General features: G+C 42.7%; 1 protein-coding gene across 4 annotated transcripts in view; it reads left to right on the plus strand.

The window, feature by feature from the left end:
- Positions 1 to 18,830, plus strand: part of PDE1A (phosphodiesterase 1A) — a 227,683-nt gene extending 208,853 nt beyond the window's left edge. For all 4 annotated transcript variants that reach the window (XM_083154685.1, XM_083154688.1, XM_083154689.1 and 1 more), the window contains 3 exons: positions 933 to 1,053; positions 3,975 to 4,162; positions 18,295 to 18,830. In XM_083154685.1, coding sequence (XP_083010811.1) covers positions 933 to 1,053; positions 3,975 to 4,162; positions 18,295 to 18,347 — 362 coding nt within the window. In that variant the 3' untranslated portion in view covers positions 18,348 to 18,830. The remainder of the gene's footprint in view (positions 1 to 932; positions 1,054 to 3,974; positions 4,163 to 18,294) is intronic.
- The last annotated feature ends 1,057 nt before the right edge of the window (positions 18,831 to 19,887 follow it).

Genomic DNA, 19,887 nt, shown 5'->3' on the forward strand with positions numbered 1-19,887 from the left:
TGCCACCGCTGAGCTGCCTCCGCTGAATCCCACTGCTCCTGGAGCACAGGTGTCTCCTTCACCTCTGAACGCTGACGGCCATTTAAAATGCAGCACCCTCTGGTAAGCCAATGAGAGCTCACGTACTGGCAGCCGCTCTGGTTAGAAATCAGTCCTGGACCCCACAGTTTCTAATAGCAGTCCTGCAGATTACCATTCCCAGTAGCAGTCCGCATGGATAATGAAGTGTGCAAAAAGTTGAGTTTTTTTCTATTTATAATGTGAATACGGTGTACATAAGGCCCGATTTTGTCTATTTTTCTATTCCATTTTACTTATATAAGCAAACTCTGATTTAAAATGAACGGAAATCGAACGTATTCAATGTGCGACCCCGCGGCTTCGAAATCGAAAATAAAAAAATAGACTGCGCAAGCAAGATTATATAGTATAGATCTGTACTGCTATTATAGATCTGTATGTCTAAATCAAATGTGTACAAGGCATCTTCCAATTCTATGCCGATTCGATTGGGATTGGGATTGAATTACAGTAGGATTGAATACAAAGTACCTGGCAACGTGTGTACGCCCCTTAACTCATATTGACCTTATCTTGTGTTGCCCACTGTCATGTCCTCCTTTTGACTGTCAGCCTTTCATGCCGATCTAATGCGTTTCAATCAATAGTGGACTACTAAGTACTCTTGAAAGCTCCTGAAATCTGAAATGACGTACAGCGGAACAATAAAGACGATCACTTTTATTTCAAGGTTTTTCTAAAGAAAGACGATATAGTCTTCGGAAATTGAGAGAAACAAGCAACAGTTACAACACAATTGCTAGATTTAAACTGTATTTTTGTTCGTATTCGAAAAATGCCGAACGATCTGTTTCAATTGCTGTCATTGTATCTTCTATGTAGTAATGGCTCACGCGTTCTATAACTTTCAGGTTTTATAGACTTCATAGTGGAGCCAACATTTACACTTCTAATGGACTCAACAGAGAAAATTGTTATTCCTCTTATAGAGGATTCTACAAAATCCGATCATTCTGTGTACGATAAATCCAGGTTTGTCACTTTCATTTGCTTTTATGGCATTGTTTATATAGTGGTTCACGGAAAATGCTAATCTTATACATTGCTGCCCCCTAGTGGCAGCTTTGTATATTCCTTATTAAGCAGTAAAATTGTGCTGTTTTTATTTATTTATTTATTTATTTACAGTTTCTTATATAGCGCAGCAGATTCCGTTGCGCTTTACAATTGTAGACAGTGATAGAACAAACTGGGTAACAACAGACAGGCTTGGAGGTAGGAGGGCCCTGCTGCAAGCTTACAATCTATAGGGACATAGATTGAACTAAGCCTTGAAAATTGATAAACTGGAGAGTGATAAACAACCAACCAATCAGCTCCTACCCACCTTTCATTTTTCAAACACAGCCTGTGACATTTTTTCAAACAAGCTGATTGGCTGGTGAGTTTTAAGTAGAGAGTCTTATTGTGCTTGGTGGAAGGGCATTCCATAGGGTGGGAGCAGCTCGATGAAAGTCCTGTAATAGGCGGTGAGCATCTTGCTAGGAAGATCAGCCTAGCAGCCTTTAAAATGGATTGCGGGGGCGAGAGTCTGTTCTTGGGAAGACCATTTAGGAAACTATTGCATTAGTCTATAGATTGTAAGCTTGCGAGCAGGGCCCTCCTACATTTTGACTGTCTGTAAATACCCTGTTTTGTTGTATCACTGTCTGCTATTGTAAAGCGCAACTGAATATGCTGCGCTATATAAGAAACTGTTAATAAATAAATAAATTAGTCAATGCGGGATATAATGCAGGGTTGCCGACTTTAAAAAGCTCCTCTCCTGGAGAAGTCCGGAGAGGAGACTTTCAGCAGGAGTTAGGGGGTGGGGCTTAACGTGACATCATTAAGCCCCGCCCCCATGAAGTAAAGTTCCTCAATTTGACGATCTCCGTGGAGGGGGCAGGGCAGGATGATGACACTTTGGCCCCGCCCCCTCTCCGGAGATCGTCAGAAAAGGTCCTTTAAATGCCGTGGCCGGGGTGGGGGAAGCCGCAATGAGGGGGAGAGGGGGTCCCCCAGAATCCGGGAGGGTTGCCCACCTTTCCGGGGGGCTGGGAGGGTGACCCGATTTTCGGGACCCTCCCGGCCATTCCGGGAGGGAAGGCAACCCTGATATAATGAGTGCATGGATAAGAGATTTAGTAGTGTCTTGTGTAAGATAGGGTCGTATTTTGGATATGTTTTTTAGATGCATGTAACATGATTTGGAGACAGATTGACAGATTGAATGTGGTGAACAAAAAACAGTTCAGAGTCGAGGATGACCCCTAGACAACGAGCTAGTGGGGTAGGGTAGATTGTCGAGTTGTCAACAGTTATGGAGATATCAGGATGTTATCTGTTCTTGGCTGGCTGAAAATACAATTAATTCTGGTTTGAAAATATTGAGTTTGAGGTAGCAAGAAAACATCCAAGATGAGATTTAAAATTGTTGGGTTCTTGCGCTTCAAAACAGGTGCAGCTGAAAGCCTGTGTTAATCACCCACAATCACAATATTAGAATAGCACCATTGTAGTTTAAGTGTATTCCCAATTAGGCGTCCTGCCTAATTGGGAATACACTTAAACTACAATAAAAGTCCCAATGAATTCTTCTTTCAGGAGTTGTCCTCAGTTCCCAAAGTGTATTTTGATAAGGCTATATCTCTTTTACGTATTTCCACCTGGGATCACCCTAGTCCAGGGATGGACCTATCCTAGGCCTGGGTGAATCCTGTGTTAGTATGCTGAAATTATAGTTGGGCACCTTCCTTCAAGGTGTCTCCTTACTTGTGTAGACCCAGTAACTTATTCCTCCAAAAACATAAGATTAAAAGACTCTCATGGTGCATACCAAAATTAAATATTATTTGTATAAAAACAACCCAAATAAAGCATAACCGCGTACCAGAAGCGGGCCTCTCCTAGTCCTGGTTAATTGTGTCTTTTAAAAAAGAAACAGGCAGATCGCCATCCTCATTCCTTGTTACCTCCAAAAAGAACACTCAAAGAAACTCATAGTGTAAAACTTTAAACACTTTATTTAAAACAACACAACACAATAAAACAGAAAAAAATCTTAGTACCGTATGGGGCCTTATATTATAAGGCGTTTGTTATCGTTTGTCAGGTGGTGGATGTTAATACCTGGGTAACACCAATCATATTGGTCAGCAAGCACATCAAAAATCCAGGTTCCCACATGGTTATAAAAGCAGACTTCTGTACCACCTAGGTATTTCATATGCTTGCTGACCGATGTCTGGATGGTGTTGCCCGGGTATTAACATCCACCACCTAACATTTCACAAACATGAAATTCAGATTTAAAATCCGAATTCTAAACTGTGGATATATTCCAATTGGATATCCTTGGGGGATCCGGGACGTGTTTTGATTTGGTCCATATACACAAAATTCGTGTGGATTTGGAAGTCTGGAGAACCGAACCACACATATGTGATTAAAATTCTATTTAAGACAAATTCAATTCTTTATTTCCACTTAAAATGTTAAGGTACAAGTCTAGTTTGCTTACATGGAAAATACACAATTGTTTAAAGGTAATGATAGGATATTACTCACTGGATATTAAGCAATAGGATATTACTTATTAATATCCCAAGTATATTTTTGTATGGTTATCCTAAGAGGTCCATACAAAATGGCGGGAATTCCCTGCTTTTCCATTGACTGAGTCAGGTCATCGGGAAAACTCCAATATTTTGTAAATCTTCAATTCTTCGTTTGCAACCACGAAATGATCAGAATCTGAGAGTCAGGGATATTTAGCATCTAGGATTTTGTCGTTCTGCCGGGAAAAAAAAATCACAATTCGAAGAGTTCCAATCGGCAAAATTAGAAATTATTTTATTACGTGTAGTCCCTGCATTGAGTATTATATTTAATTTGTTTTTTGTCTTCTGTAGCCTGAATAATTCTGAAGTTGGGCGTGGTGCTGATATACAGAGGAAACCCACTGTGAGGACGTCACAAACAGACGGAGGGTCGGCTTTGGAATACTCTTTGGCAACTGTGGACTTGCAAACTTTCAAAAAGGATTTGGTTGAAATTATCCAGCAAAATAAAGAAAGATGGAAAGAGCTGGCAGTACAAGGTATTATTATTAGCCATGGGGCAATAAGAACAGGGTATTGCATTTTGACCGGTGATATTATTTTAAATTTTTTGGGGTACACACGGAAAAATAACAGGGTCAATTAAACTAATAGCTCTTTCATTGGCAAACACACATGAAGTGTATGCAATAACTATAGTGAAATAGTTATAGGTTACATTGCTGAAACATTCAATTTAAAAACAAAATCCTAAACACTTTATTTTGCAGAATTAAAGGAACATGTTTTGGGGAAATTCCAGTTTGACAGTTAACGTGCAATCCGGAGGGTTAGATTTAGGCTGTGGAGGAGGAAGATTCTAGGCACTAGGGCGAGTGCTAGGTGTAAGGAGTTTAGTCTTCACCGTGGACACATTACCACCAGAACTCATTAGCACATGACAACTGGGACCCATCAGAAATTGCTGGGGTCCCTGTAGCCGCTGGAAGAAGATAAGACACAGCTAAACTCCCTGGGATGGTTTGTAGGCAGTTAATTATGTCAACATATCATCCATGTACATATGATGAATGTCAACACTCTGAGCATGCCAACATGCTGAATGTGGACAGATCAACCAAATTGACATGATAACTGTTGGCGTTAAAGTGGTAAGTGGGAAAGTCGTTAAAGAGATAAAGATGGCAACTACGCCTCTCCGATCACTTGAGCAGGCATCAGTCAGGCGCTATTATAAACCTTAATGGTGTACATATAATACATAAACAAGGTATTTTTTCTTAAAAACTGATTACAAAGAATGAATAAAATCTCAGTGAATATACCGTCAGCTTGTTAACATCAGTTTTGATGGAAATGATCCGCCAAACAGAAGTTGTCAGATTAATGGCAATCCGATCATCTGAAATAAGAAACCAATGCGTTTCGTCATAGAATGACTTCATCAGAGGTAGATTGAAACCAATGATATATGTTTATAATAAGCTAATTTTAAATGCTTATTACAGTTACGACCAGTGATCTATGTTATAAATCTACCACTGATGAAGTAATTCTATGAAGAAACGCGTTTGGTTTCTTTTTTCGCTTATCTGATTGCCGTTAAACTGTCAACTTCTGTTCGGCAGATCATTTCCATCAAAACTGATCTTAACTTACCTCCACTCGATGGACTACATTATTCCTTAACAGAAAGTGAAAGCAATTTTTCCAGGGACACTGATCTGTTTCAAACTTGCTGGATAGATATGGAGATCGGGAGCTGTAAAGTCAGAGATTAGAGGTAGGAGCAGATAGGTACTGGGGGTGGGGGTGGTGAGTTTATGGGCTAAAATACTGTCACAGCTCAAAATGGAAGTACATTGCTGAAGCCGTCATTTTGACAGGCTTTTAACTAGTTATGATATAATTACCAATGTACAAGCCAATTTAAATAATCCCAAAGTAAGACAGGACACTGTGTTCTGCTGGTAGTTGGCTATCGAATGGCTTTGTGTGCCATGAAGTCTGGATTGCAAACAGATTAGATTTCTCACACCTCAGCTTTGCCAAATCAAATAGCTAAAGCTTCCAGATAATATTAACCTATTATACTGTAAATTCTCCAATTTATAATTCCAGTAGTTTATGTATGTAGTCTTGACTTATGGGGCGAAATGTAATAGGGTGTGATTTTTGGACGAGTTCCAAACTTGCCAGAAATCGCACCTTTAAAAATCGCGCTTTTTGCCGCGAATTCGCATATGTAATGAGATGCGAATTAGCGGCAAAAAATGCGATTTGCCGCGATTTCGGGCGATTTTTAGTCATGAAAATGTGCACATTTTCATAAATGCGATTTTGTGCAAAAAAAAAAAAGTTTAGAAAAAAACGGCGTGGGGTCCCCCCTCCTAAGCATAACCAGCCCCGGGCTCATTGAGCCGGACCTGGTTCCAAAAATATGGGGGGCCAAAAAGCATAGGGGTCCCCCGTATATCTGAAACCAGCCCCGGACTCTTGGACCGGTCCTGGTTCCAAAAATACGGGGGACAAAAAAACTGGGGGTCCCCCATATTTTGAAACCAGCACCGGGCTCCAACAGCCCACGGTGTCATGCCACAGCCGGGGGACACTTTTTATACAAGGTCCCCCGGCCAAAACATGAGCACCGTGGCTGGTCAGCCTTGGACGGGGTACCTGGAGGAGTGGGGACCCCCCCAATAAAGGGGTCCCCCCCCCCAGGCTTCACCCGTCCAGGGCTGAAGCCCGGGGCTGTCACCGGCGTCCGTGGCCAGTGGACGCCGGCCTGATAGGGTTAAATCGATCATACATATCATTACATTGCTTTATACCGGAGAACTACAAGTGCCAGCTGTAGCGCTGGAACAGCGCTACAGAAGCTGTTAGAGGCAACGGAGAAAGCCGGTTCTCCCCGCTGCCTGTCAGTGCGGGGGGAGCCGGCTGTGAAGCAGCCAGACCAGCGCTGGATCCAGGAATGGTAAGTAACGCTGGTGTAAAAGTGAGGTGTGTGTGTGTGTGTAATAAACTTTTACTTCTCTCTGTGTGTGTTTTTTATAAACATTCTTTTTACAGGTGGACTACAAGTCCCAGCGGGCCCATTAATGCCCCGCAGGCTGGGACTTGTGGTTCTCCAAGTCCCAGCATGCGGTGGAGGTCTGCTGGCACTTGTAGTTCTCCGGTATAAAGCAATGTAATTATATGTATGATCGATTTAACCCTATCAGGCCGGCGTCCACTGGCCACGGACGCCGGTGACAGCCCCGGGCTTCAGCCCTGGACGGGTGAAGCCTGGGGGGGGGGACCCCTTTATTGGGGGGGTCCCCACTCCTCCAGGTACCCCGTCCAAGGCTGACCAGCCACGGTGCTCATGTTTTGGCCGGTGGACCTTGTATAAAAAGTGTCCCCCGGCTGTGGCATGACACCGTGGGCTGTTGGAGCCCGGTGCTGGTTTCAAAATACGGGGGACCCCCAGATTTTTTGTCCCCCGTATTTTTGGAACCAGGACCGGTTCAAGAGTCCGGGGCTGGTTTCAGAAATACGGGGGACCCCTATGCTTTTTGTCCCCCCGTATTTTTGCGATTTTTGGTAACATTTACCAAAAATCACACCCTATTACATTTGCGAGTTGTATACTTTATAATGGGAAAACATCTGGATGCGAATTGAAATGTGACTAAAAATCGCACTTCTAAAAGTGCGATTTCACGGGAAAAAGTGCGATTTTTTACCGCGATTTTCAACCTATTAAATGTGCGATTTTCGGAAAATGTGCGATTTCGGCCGTTTTTGACCCAAAATCGCACATGTCCAAAAATCACACCCTATTACATTTCGCCCATGGTTTCCATATTATCTTTTATTAACATTTGTGCCAGGTCCCAACTAAATCCACCAAGCTGGTACAAAGTATTTGTCAGATGGTACGCAGTCAGGACGTTGTCGTTCCAGAGGTTGAAATGGACAATGTCAACTTCAGAAAGTTGATATTGATGATGTTGACCTGGTTGTCCATCGAAGCGATTTTCATGAGGGTGGGCGGCTTTCCATAGCAGGATGATATGGAAAGCCATCCACCCTGTCTCTCATTGGCTGGTAATACCAGCAGATGAGCAGCGGTGGCCGGCGATGATGTGGAGCGGCATCAGCGCTCACCACTCACCGATGCACCATACACATTGGGTGGCATCTGAGCTGAAAGCAGCTCAGAATCGCCAATGACACATTCGCCCATAACCATGATGGCAGTGCCGGTCTGCCAATGCCATCTGGAAACCTAGCCTCCCTTGGAGCCACCAGACCCCACGCTGTCCGTCGACCCTCTATCCAGCTACCCTCTACATCCATCGGCCATCAATGCACCGCATAGCCAGCAAGGAGAGCCGACGCCGCACATGCCTGGGTAAGTAGCGGGCCCACCGTGCGCCACTGCCACAATCCATGACACCACTGCCCCTCTCCCGCAGAAGCTACTAAATAAATAAATATGTTGTAATGCCAAAAATTTAAGAAAAATAAAAATTACATGACCATTTTAGTGAGTAAAATCGGGGAGCTTGAAACGGTGATCAGTAAGGATGACTACGACATCATTGGTATTACAGAAACATGGTGTAATGAGTCGCATGACTGGGCATTAAACATGGAGGGATATACACTCTACAGGAAAGACAGGGAAAATAGAAGGGGCGGGGGTGTGTGCCTATATGTAAATAATAACTTAATATCATGTGAGAAAAATATGAGCACAGACCTGGAAGACGACAACTCGGAGACAGTGTGGGCAGAGATAACTGACAATAATAAGAAACCAAAAAACAAATTTATAATAGGGGTATGCTATAGACCACCAAATATAAATGAAAGGGAAGAGTCTCTTCTTTTTAAACCAAATCAAACAAGCATCAAATCAGGGTCAGGTATTAATTATGGGGGATTTTAATTTACCCGACATTGATTGGGAAAACGAAACAGGTAAATCAGCAAGAAGCAATGGGTTCTTAAGCTTACTTAAAGACCAGTTTATTACACAAATGGTAGAAACTCCAACTCGTGATGAAGCGCTCTTGGACTTAGTATTAACAAATAACACAGACTTAGTTTCAAACACAAAAGTAATTGAACAATTAGGGAATAGTGATCACAATATGGTTTCACTGGAAATCAACTTCAGTAAATTACATCAAAAAGGATCTGCAAAAATACTAAACTTCAGAAAAGCGAACTTTGAATTATTCAGGGAAGCCCTTACAGGAATTGGGTGGGAAACGATTATGGAGGGAAAAAATGCAGAGGAAATGTGGGATACTCTAAAAAAGGTGCTTGATTCACTAACTATTGAATACATTCCTAAAGTAACTAAAGGTAAATTCAACAAAAAAAAGCCACCATGGTTGGACAAAGAAGTAAGGTCAGCTATCAACAATAAAACCAGAGCCTTTAAATTCTATAAAAATAACTTGAATGAGGAGGCGTTCGCAAAATACAAAGAATCAAACAAAACTTGTAAAGGGGTAATCAAAGCAGCTAAAATATTATATGAAGAGTGCATAGCCACTGAAAGCAAAACCAACCAAAAGAAGTATTTTAAATACATAAACAGTAAACGTTTAATTAAGGAAAACATAGGCCCACTAACTGATACTAGTGTAAAAAGTGTTACTGAGGACAAGGGAAAAGCAAAACTGTTAAATGAGTTCTTCTCATCAGTATTTACTAAGGGAGAGCAGACTGTGGAACGAACATTTACCACAAACAGGACAAATAAGCCAGATCTCATTGTGGATTTCACGCCGAAGGAAATAATACTGAGGCTAAGCAAACTCAAAACAAATAAGTCACCAGGGCCAGATGGGATTCATCCGAGGGTATTAATGGAATTAAGGGATGAACTAGCTACCCCCCTACATTATATCTTTAGCAAGTCACTATCATCAGGTATAGTACCAAAAGATTGGAGAATAGCAGAGGTAGTGCCAATATTCAAAAAAGGAAAAAAGGAAGATCCCGCTAATTACAGACCCGTTAGTTTAACATCAATTGTGGGTAAACTATTTGAAGGATTTTTAAGGGATGGTATCCAGGAATATTTAGATCATCACCGTCTACTCAGTACTAACCAACATGGGTTCGTGAAAAATCGTTCATGCCAAACTAATCTACTAGGGTTCTATGAAGAGGTTAGCAAAAACCTCGATAATGGAAATGCTGTAGATGTGATTTTCCTAGATTTCGCTAAAGCATTTGATACTGTCCCACACAAGAGATTGATTAATAAAATGGAGAACCTAGGATTGGGTGAAAATATCTGCAGATGGGTAGGGAATTGGCTATGTAATAGAGAACAAAGAGTGGTTGTGAATGGTGCCGTATCAGATATGATACCGGTACTAAGTGGAGTGCCCCAGGGTTCGGTTTTGGGGCCCATTTTGTTTAACATTTTTATTAACGATATTGGGATAGGGTTACTCAGCAATGTATCCATCTTTGCGGATGATACAAAACTTAGCAAAGTCATCAAATCACCAGAAGATGTCACCATGCTTCAAAATGATCTTGCAATTCTAGATGAGTGGGCAAAAAAATGGAAGATGAGGTTCAATGTAGATAAATGTAAGGTTATGCACCTTGGGAGACACAACCAGTGTGCAAGTTACAACCTTAGTGGAGAGGAACTGGGTAATTCCATACTTGAAAAGGATCTAGGAGTCCAAATAGACAGCAATCTAGGATGTAGTGCCCATTGTAATGTAGCTACAAAAAAGGCCAACAAAATTCTGGCATGTATTAAGAGGGGAATGGAAACTAGGGACTCAAGGGTAATTATGCCACTATATAAAGCATTGGTGAGACCTCACCTAGAGTACGGCGTACAGTTCTGGGCCCCACACTATAAAAAGGACATCATAGAATTAGAAAAAGTCCAAAGGCGAGCAACAAAGCTTATTAGGGGAATGGAGAATTTAAGCTACGTGGAGAGATTAAGCAATTTGGGACTATTTACATTAGAAAAGAGACGTTTAAGGGGGGACATGCTCAACATGTACAAGTATATCAAGGGCCAATATAAGGAACTGTCACACACCCTATTTTCTACTAGAAAGGAATCTAGGACGCGAGGGCATGAGTATAGATTAGAAGAAAAAAGATTTCATTCAGCTAGTAGAAAGAATTTCTTTACGGTCAGAACAGTCAAACTCTGGAACTCTCTTCCCAGAGAGGTGGTAACGGCTGGCTCATTAAATGCGTTCAAGACAAAGTTGGACAAACATTTACTGGAGAAAAACATCCATGGATACAAATAAGAAATATAATTTGTCTGTAAAATACCAGAACCTACCAAATCAGCAATGGATATCTATACCAGGTTGAACTAGATGGATGCAAGTCTTTTTTCAGCCTTACCTACTATGTAACTATGTAACATTAGGGCTCTCATGCAAGTGAGCATGATGTGTATTTTACGAGCTTTACATTAAAAAGAAAAACATAAGCAACAACAACAAAAAATAGAACTGTGTCAGTAAACTGCTAAATAATTTATATTCAAAGTGAATTACGGTTACATGAGTAGTAAATACAGCAATAAACTATATGACTGTAATAAAAAGCAGGAAAAAGTAACATCATAATCTACATAGACCAACATTTTGTCACTAGGACTGAAGCATAGTTCATGCAAAGTATGACAAAAATCATTACAGAGGGGGAAGGGGGATTTAATAGGATGAGAGATTCAGAAAGGAGAGATTTGGTAAGAAGTTTTTCAAAGCGGCAATCATTTACACTGAAAAATCAAACTGGTTTTGCAGTGTAAATGATTGCCGCTTTAAAAAAAACCCTGGAGATTGCTTATCACTTTCTGAATCTCTCATCCTAATAAATTTCACCCTGAGTCTGTAGGAAAACACAGTGTATCCTTCAATCTGCTGTCTGATTTGATCTGTGTATCTGTACTCACTACTAAGATAAATATAATAAATAAGTGCTGGGTACCATGACAGTCAATGATGCGAATATAAAAATGTACCAGTAGAAAGTAATAAAAAATGAATCAGTTGGGAATGGATACAATATATTGTATATATATGTATTATATGTGATCCTGCCGGTGGTTCAAAGGGGATTAGATGCAATGTCTCCCCTTGGAGGAGTTGCAGTAGTGTATAGGGGCCTTTAGATGCATTTGTTGGCCGTACACTAAGGGCTTCGAAAGTGATAAAATGGACAGTGATAAACAACCAACCAATCAGGTCCTGCCTAACACTTTTCAAACACAGCCTGTGACATGGCAGGTAGGAGCTGATGGGCTGGCTGTCTATCACTCTCCATTTTATCACTTTTGAAGCTTAGTGCATCTGACCCTCAACCTGATCCTGTTAGAAGATTCACATATTGGACCATATAGGGAACAGTTAGGACTTCACCGGAAGCTTCAGATTCAGTTGTGCTTCTATCATCCAGGACACGGTCCTATCAATCTACTCCTGTGTTTCTGACTTTTTTTTAAATAAGATTGTTTGCTGCCTGCCCTGACCTTGTATCTGTTTGACTATCGTGCTTAAGCTCTTCTCTCAGCCTCCCTGCACCCATGTGTACAGGGCTTAAATGCAGAGCCAGATTAAGGTCTAAATGGGCCTGGAGCTGAAAATGATCAAGGGCCTATTATGTGCAATAATAGGGGTTGTGGCCAGCACATAATAATGTGGGAGGCGTGACCAGTGTTCTGGTTGGGTGGTCTGCTCATGGGTGTGTCTCTATTTGTGTAAATACTTTCAACTAATTATATATGCCTGGAAAAGGCGGGGGGCTGGCATTGGAAAAATGCAGGGAGATATATTGGTGGGTCTCCTCCAAAGGTGCACCCGCAGGATGCCAATTTCCTAAGATACTTGCGGGGTGAGGCGGCACTCCAGTCATAAAAAAATACTGAAAATCGAAACTTGGTAGACAATATGTCAGCACCTTTTATGTGGTAACCTAAGTTTACCACACCATGTACCCCTTATACAAACCATGCAACACAATAGTAACCCCTTATACTGTACTTGCCTCTTACACATTATGCCACATGGAATGAGCCAAAATTCACACCGATTGAGCAAAAATTCACACTATGGCACACAGATTGAGTCAAAATTCACGTTATGCCACACAGATTAAGGCAAAATTCACATTTTGCCACATGGATTGAGCCAAAATACACACTATACCAGGCATGTCCAAACAGTGGCCCTCCAGCTGTTGTGAAACTAGACGTCCCAGCAAGCCTTGACATAGTTTTAGCATTCCCTAATTGCAAAACTGTGGCAATGCATGATGGGACTTGTAGTTTCACAGCTGGAGGGCCATAGTTTGGACATGTCTGCACTATACCAAACAGATTGAGCAATAATGCACAATATGCTTCATAAACAGGGGCATTGCGCACATAAAAAATTGACACCATAATGCCCATTACATGTTAAGCCTCACACCATAATCTCCATTACGTATTATGCCAAACACCATAATGCCTATTAAAAATTATGCTACATAAGTGCTGCTTACCTACGTGCTAATTGCCAGGGGTTCCATGCTCATTGCCAGGGGTTCCATGCTCGTTGCCATGTGGCATTACATGCTCATTGCCAAGGGGGAATACATGCTCGCGGTAACTGGGGGACAGTCGCCGCCGGGCAGAAATGAGAGCCATTAACAGCCGGGCAGAGAGCAGGGGGCCGTTTGGTTCTAGAGAAATCTGTCCTCAAACAACATGAACAGCCATGAAATTACATTTCAGAAATGAAAAAAAAAAGTTTTACCTGCCATATCTCTAGAACCAATGAACCAATATGGACCAGGTATCAGATTGAAGGTCCAGCGATTTGGGTTCGACTGAGATCAACCTCGAGTTTCTGTGATGCTGTAGGGGGAACTGGCAGCCGTTGGAACTGGGTGGAGGTCGGAATTAGCGGGTCCCATGTTATCCTATGGGGAGAACGTTCCAGGTTTGCCTGGCGGTATCTCCGGTTCGCGGGGGGCTAGCGACGCGGGGCTGGTCTCGTTGGAAAGCCCTGACCCTCAGCTACAAAATGGGCCTATTTGGAGAGTGGGCCTGGAGCTATAGCTCCATCAGGCCCATTGTTAATCCGGCTCTGCTTAAATGTATGTAACTGGTAAAGTTGTATGTCACTTCCACTAAACAATCCCATTGTTTACTATTGCTACCCACCATTGCCACAACAAGCATTCAAGCAAACACATACCTTTGGGAAGAGTTTGACATGCCCCCGCGATGCCGTACAGTGATTCATTTGGCACATCCTACTGTAATCCCCCTGATTCTAGATTTCAAAAGTAGGCAAGTATAGTCGGAAGGCAGGTCCGTCTGGCAAATGCGGCAGCATCTCAGCTCAGGAGAGTGCTCACTTTCCCTGACCTTGTGGCTTGGTAGTACAGCAGATTACTCTATCCTGAGATGGCAAATCTGAAAAACTCTGCTTTCCGTTCTTTTGTGAATCCCACACATCGCACCAAAGAAGGATGATGAGATGCAGCCGGAGAAATAACGACCTTCTCCGCGGCAACCCGCTTTATAAATAGAACGAAAAAGGATTTTCTCTGCACCATAAATAGACCACATTGTATATAAACTGCATTGCAAAATTACTATTTACCTAATTATATGTGTGTATAATGTATTATTCGGAACTTAGGGGTCTATTTACGAAGCCTTGGAGGAGAGAGATAAAGTACCAGCAATATCTCTCTTTCCTTTATCTTTCCCCAAGGCTTCGTACATACAGTAGACCACTTTGTGACAGTACAGCCATCCCCTGTGGATTATTAGGTCAACAGTGTCTAGGTCGATAGGTCGACGCATGAAAAATGTCGACATGGTCAAGTCGACATTGGCAATAGGTCAACACAAGCAAAAGGTTGACATGGAAATGGTCAACACCGGTAAAGGATAAAACAAGTTTTTCATGTTTTTTTTGTGTCTATGTCGACATAAGTAGTCGTGGACACCGTATTAGTGTTCCCTCACATGGTTCACTATTATATTATCACTATTACACTATTATATTTCCCCACCTGGATCTTGAAGTAAGAACAAGTCGGTTTGCTAAAAATAACAATGAAAAACTTGTGTCTACCCTTTTCTACCCCTTTTTGACCTTTTTTATGTGTCGATCTATTGAATGTCAAGGTTGACACAAGCATTAGGTCAACAATGGCTAGATCGACAGTCAAAAAGGTCAACATGAGCTTTACACGGTTTTATGTCCACATGGTCGACATGGACACCGTCAAAAAGCTTACTGCAACCCCTCGCATGGCTGGCTGCGCTTGCCATATTTTGGGCATGGTGCCTCGCTAAGTTCTGCACACTATAATATTCACGCCCTAGTGGATGGTGTCGGCGCATGTCGGCTCAAAAAAAAAAGAGGTGAAAAACTCATGTCCACCTTTTAACTGTCAACCTAGCCATTGTCGACCTAATGCTTGTCTCGGCCTCCCAACCCTGTCTACCTATTTCGTGTGTCGGCCTAAAGCATGTCGACATTCATTGGTCAACCCAGTGCATGACAACCTAATACAGTATGTGTCGACCTATAAAGTTTGGTTTAGCCATCAGATGTGGGCGGATCTAGGCTGAGCACCGCTCTTCATTGGTGATAAGTGAAACCACCCTGTAGTTTGATTAAGTGTATTAAGCAACAATGGCGTATACCACTGAGATCAGATCCGGTTTCAGCAATGGCACTTAACACAAAACACATATTCTAGGTATCATTTCCTTTCACAGAATAAGAAAGACCTATAAAAATAACATATGGCGCTATAATTATCCCAAATAGACATGTAGGCCATAGAATTTAGGCAGAAGAGGAGACGGTAATGAGAAGCCATCAGAGCTGTAGGGCTGGTCTGGAAAAGTGCAAATCTCTCTAAAGAGTCTTCTTGGCATTTAACTTATAGGCTAATGCGCTCTGCTGCAATTATCACAGAGACAAAAAGCCATCTGCAGTCCATTAGTGCTTGAGGAATACGCATTGGTATGATTGATAAGGAGTCAGGTTACCTCCTACCTTCTGTGCACAGAATTCTGTTGTTGAATCGCATGGAAATATATTTTACTACGACTTAGCAAAGGCCCGAAATATGGGAAATCATTGCTGTCATAACGGCTGGTAGTCGTCGGTTACTGAAAACGAGTTCGGTTTGAATTTTTGTTTATGGCATTTCATTAGCGAAGTGAAATGAGATGTTAAACTGGGTTTCTTAACGAAAAAAAAACTTTAAAGGAATAAGAGGCCTTATTCAGAACTGTCAGTGGCGCTTTTTACCTATGGGCTGCAGGGCCCATAGGGTTAACAAACCCCCGAGAAGTGTTAACAAAAGACCCCCCTACCCCCCCCCCTAAAAAAAGTGACATTCAGAAAATGGCTGCCCCCGTACTGCAGACCGTTTTTAAAGTTGTTAGAGGAGGCCGCTACCTCCTATAGCATCCTCAAAAACTGTCTTTCGTATGGGGGCAGTCATTTTCCAAATGTCACTTTTTTTTATAAGCAGCAGGAGCCGTGAGAGCCGGGACCCGCAAGACAGAATCGCCAGCTGCAGGGGCAGACGGCAGCAGCTAACTATAGCCCTGCAGCCCCCCCCCCCCCCGGCGCCCACACCTTCTCAGCGCCTCCCCGCCACTGTGGGGGCTGCGTGACTATAGTTACGCCACTGTGCATGCGCTGGTCATGCGACTGTGACGGGGGGTCAGGACCTGCAGTGGGGACCAGCAGGCAGTGGTGGGGACCAGCGGCCAACAGCATTGGGGTCCAGCAGTGGTGGCAGCAGAGAGGGAAGGGGGTATTGCAGCAGCCCCCCTTCTCCACAGAGGTAAGAGCCGCCACTCTTACTGTTATTACTCAGAACTGCGATTACACGCAGCCTAGCGAACAGGTATACGCCGCACACCACCCGGCTGAATGCCCGCACCCCTGCCCCGTGAATCCACTCGCATGTACACTAACACAATGCCATTCATAATGAAAAGTCAGCCTAGCCTTCATTTACGCTCTGTCCTCTGAATTCAAGGCGGGCACTGACCTCAGCCGTCCGCCCCAATCAGGCATCGACACATGTTCCCCTGCTGCCGTCCAATGCCCACCCACTTCCCGTCCCTCTTGGAGCAAGAGTGAAACTAGCCGAAGCCATGTGCAAACCCCGAATATTGGGGACGGGAACAAATTTGGCCCCAAGGTGAGGATAAAATGAGTTTCGGTTAAGTTTCCATTTTATTGCTAAGATCATGGGCAGAAATATAATGGGCGCAATTGCTACGGGGCCCAGAGACTTAGTGGGGCCTGGACCTAGGTTATAAAGTTGCAAACCAATTTCCCAGATTTACCTGCGAAGCAATTAGGTCTGAGCCATTGCCCCGTCTGAGTTGTGTGACTTTAAATATTCTATATTGAAGTGTGTAGTGGATGTAATAATGATAAGGAGGAACTGTAATGTGGCCAATTTGACTTGGAGGCCACTGTAAGGTCGCACAATATCAACTGGAGGGCACTGTGATGTATCATAATCTGATCTGATCATTGTAATGTGGAGGGCACTATAATGTTACATAAACAAAAACTGGAACACTGTAATGTGACACAATATGAAATGGAGTTACTATAGTGTGGCATAACCTGAACTTGACCACTGTAACTAGCATGGTATAATTTGATCTGCAGGGCACTCCAATGTGGCACAGTATGAACAGGGGGCACTATTCATGCATTGGGGATACTGTGTGGCATAATGTGTACTGTCAGCCATATAATGTGTCACATTATTAAATAGGGGACTACAATGGTGCATAAAATAAACTAAGGCACTACTATGGGGCATAAAATTAACTTGGGCACTACTATGGGGTCTAAAATTAACTATGGAACTACTATGGGGTTTAAAATAATAACTGCTGTGGAGAGGTGTCTCTCTAGAAGCATTGGGACAAGGAACACTATGGATGGTATTCAATGTGCTGCCACTATTTCCGATGGTGGAAATAGTGGCGGCTTCCTATTCAATGCTGTCTTTAGCGATAGCATTGAAGCGGGATCACGGCAGAAAGGTCCCGACTTTAGAAGCTGTTGGGCCCGTTCTGCCAATAACGGCCGTGGAATGTCGCGATCCCAGCCGCAGATCACCAATCCATGGCCGTTTTCATGGCCATGCCCCCTTTGCACCGATCGGCAGGTGGGACATTGAATCCCGCCTATCGTTCAGCTTTCGGGTTGACCGAAAACGGGCCAGGATCACAGCTGTTGGCAGGGATCGACAGCCTAGATTCCAAGGGCCAATATGTCCCTGTGATTAGTTAACCATAGCTTATAATTTGGTATTAAGATCTTCTCACTTTAATATTAGTCAACAATATAGTATATTTTTGGGGCCGTAACTACAGGTGTGTGTGTGTGTTGTCCGCAGGGTGCGGGGCCCAAAACTCTCGCTAGCCCATTTTAATTCAGTTGGATTCCAGGGTGCCAACATCTGCAACCCATAGTAGGCAACTCTCTCTCAAATCTTTTCTTAAATAAAAAACCACCATCTTTTTCTGTTTATATCACAATCTGTGATCTGTAACTGTGAGTCACATGTATTGCAGCTTTGGAAATGACCTATTCGCTTGTGTCCATTGCAGAAAGAAATTCAAAGTCCATTAACAACAATGACGAAAGTTGCCGAAAAATCTGAATTGTCACATTATGTGGGTGGACTATGGAGAAACATCTTCATACATGGTGACCAGAGGAAAGTTGGAAGAGGTAGATCATGGATGAAGCTTAATATTGCACAGAAGCGGACAGGACAGAGACTTCATATATCTTTTGTGGATGATGCGACTACTTTGACACTGGAGAAATAAACTATTTCAATACAATTATCTTCAGATGTTAGTTTTCCAGCAATGACTAGGCATCTAGTAAGAGAGAACGTGGAACCAGACACGGAACTTGCAGTGAAATCTTTGTAGTAGTTTTATTATTATTTATGAATAGATCACATATACACGAGAAGAGCATGTAAATAGATTATTGACCTATGCACTTACTACTTTTGTTACTTTCCAAAACTTTGACACTAGGAAAAGCTTTTTGTTTCTCTCCGTTCATTCCCTTGTGGGTTTCATCTTTTACTTTTTCAGACTGTTAATAAAAAAAATTTTGTTCATTTTGATGGGTTTGTTTTTATGAGATTAGCATTGTCCTGGACCTGCTGTTACTTGCTGTACTACAGGTTGAGTATACCTTATCCGCAATGCTCAGGACCACGAGCATTTTGGATAAGGGATTTTTCCGGATTTTGGAATATTTTTTTTTTAACAAAGTTACCTGGTCTCCTGGTGGTCCCCGATGGTCCACCGGCATCCACGGCGGCTTTCAGGATCCTCTTCAGCAGTCCCAGCTGTGCATTGCGCGAGTTTGCAGGTCCCACGCATTCGTACAATGCACCCCTGGGACCGGAGGTGCTGCTGAGAGGATCCTGAAGCCCGCCGTGGATGCCGGGGGACATGGTAAATATGAAAAAGGGTCAGGGAAAAAAAAGGAACTATTCTGAAAAACCAAATTTTTTGGAATATTTCAGTTTTTGGATATATGGATACGGGATACTTAACCTGTTTCACTTTTTCACATCGGAGGTAGTAATCTAACAGGCTACTTTGGTACTTGTAGTCTAGTCTTCATGTCATCTGTCACCCCAAACTATGACAAAGGTAAAAGACAAATTTGTCCAGCACATTGTTGTTTCATTAGGTGGGGAAATAAAAAAGAAAAGAAAATAACACAATATGGCAGATGACAGGCCCACATATACTAACAACTATGTACCCACGTATACTAATTAACTATGTAATTAAGGACGGAACAATCCCTCACTGAGCTGTCAATCATTGCAGGCTCCTGCAGCGGCTGTACGGGCAGTCAGCAGTACGCCCACACACACAGCACAATGTGCAAACATATCTTAGGAGATATTGTCCATTGGCTGTGTTGCACAACCAAAGCGTTATGTCTGATCAACGCCATTCACAGACATGTTGCTGGTACACACTGGCCGATGGTGCAACTATATAGCGGCCATTGGATTGAACGGACGATATATTGGCGCACCTTAACTCTAAAGCTGGGCATACACTACTGCGATTTCTTGCAGCAGTGTATGTCCAACCAATCACTTGCGAGCCAGTCCAACCTCCGACTCAGGTTCGATGGGCACGGACCGTGCATCGGAC

This window comes from Crinia signifera, chromosome 7 (assembly GCF_055691185.1).
Source record: "Crinia signifera chromosome 7, ASM5569118v1, whole genome shotgun sequence".
Classification (NCBI taxonomy): Eukaryota; Metazoa; Chordata; class Amphibia; order Anura; family Myobatrachidae; genus Crinia; species Crinia signifera.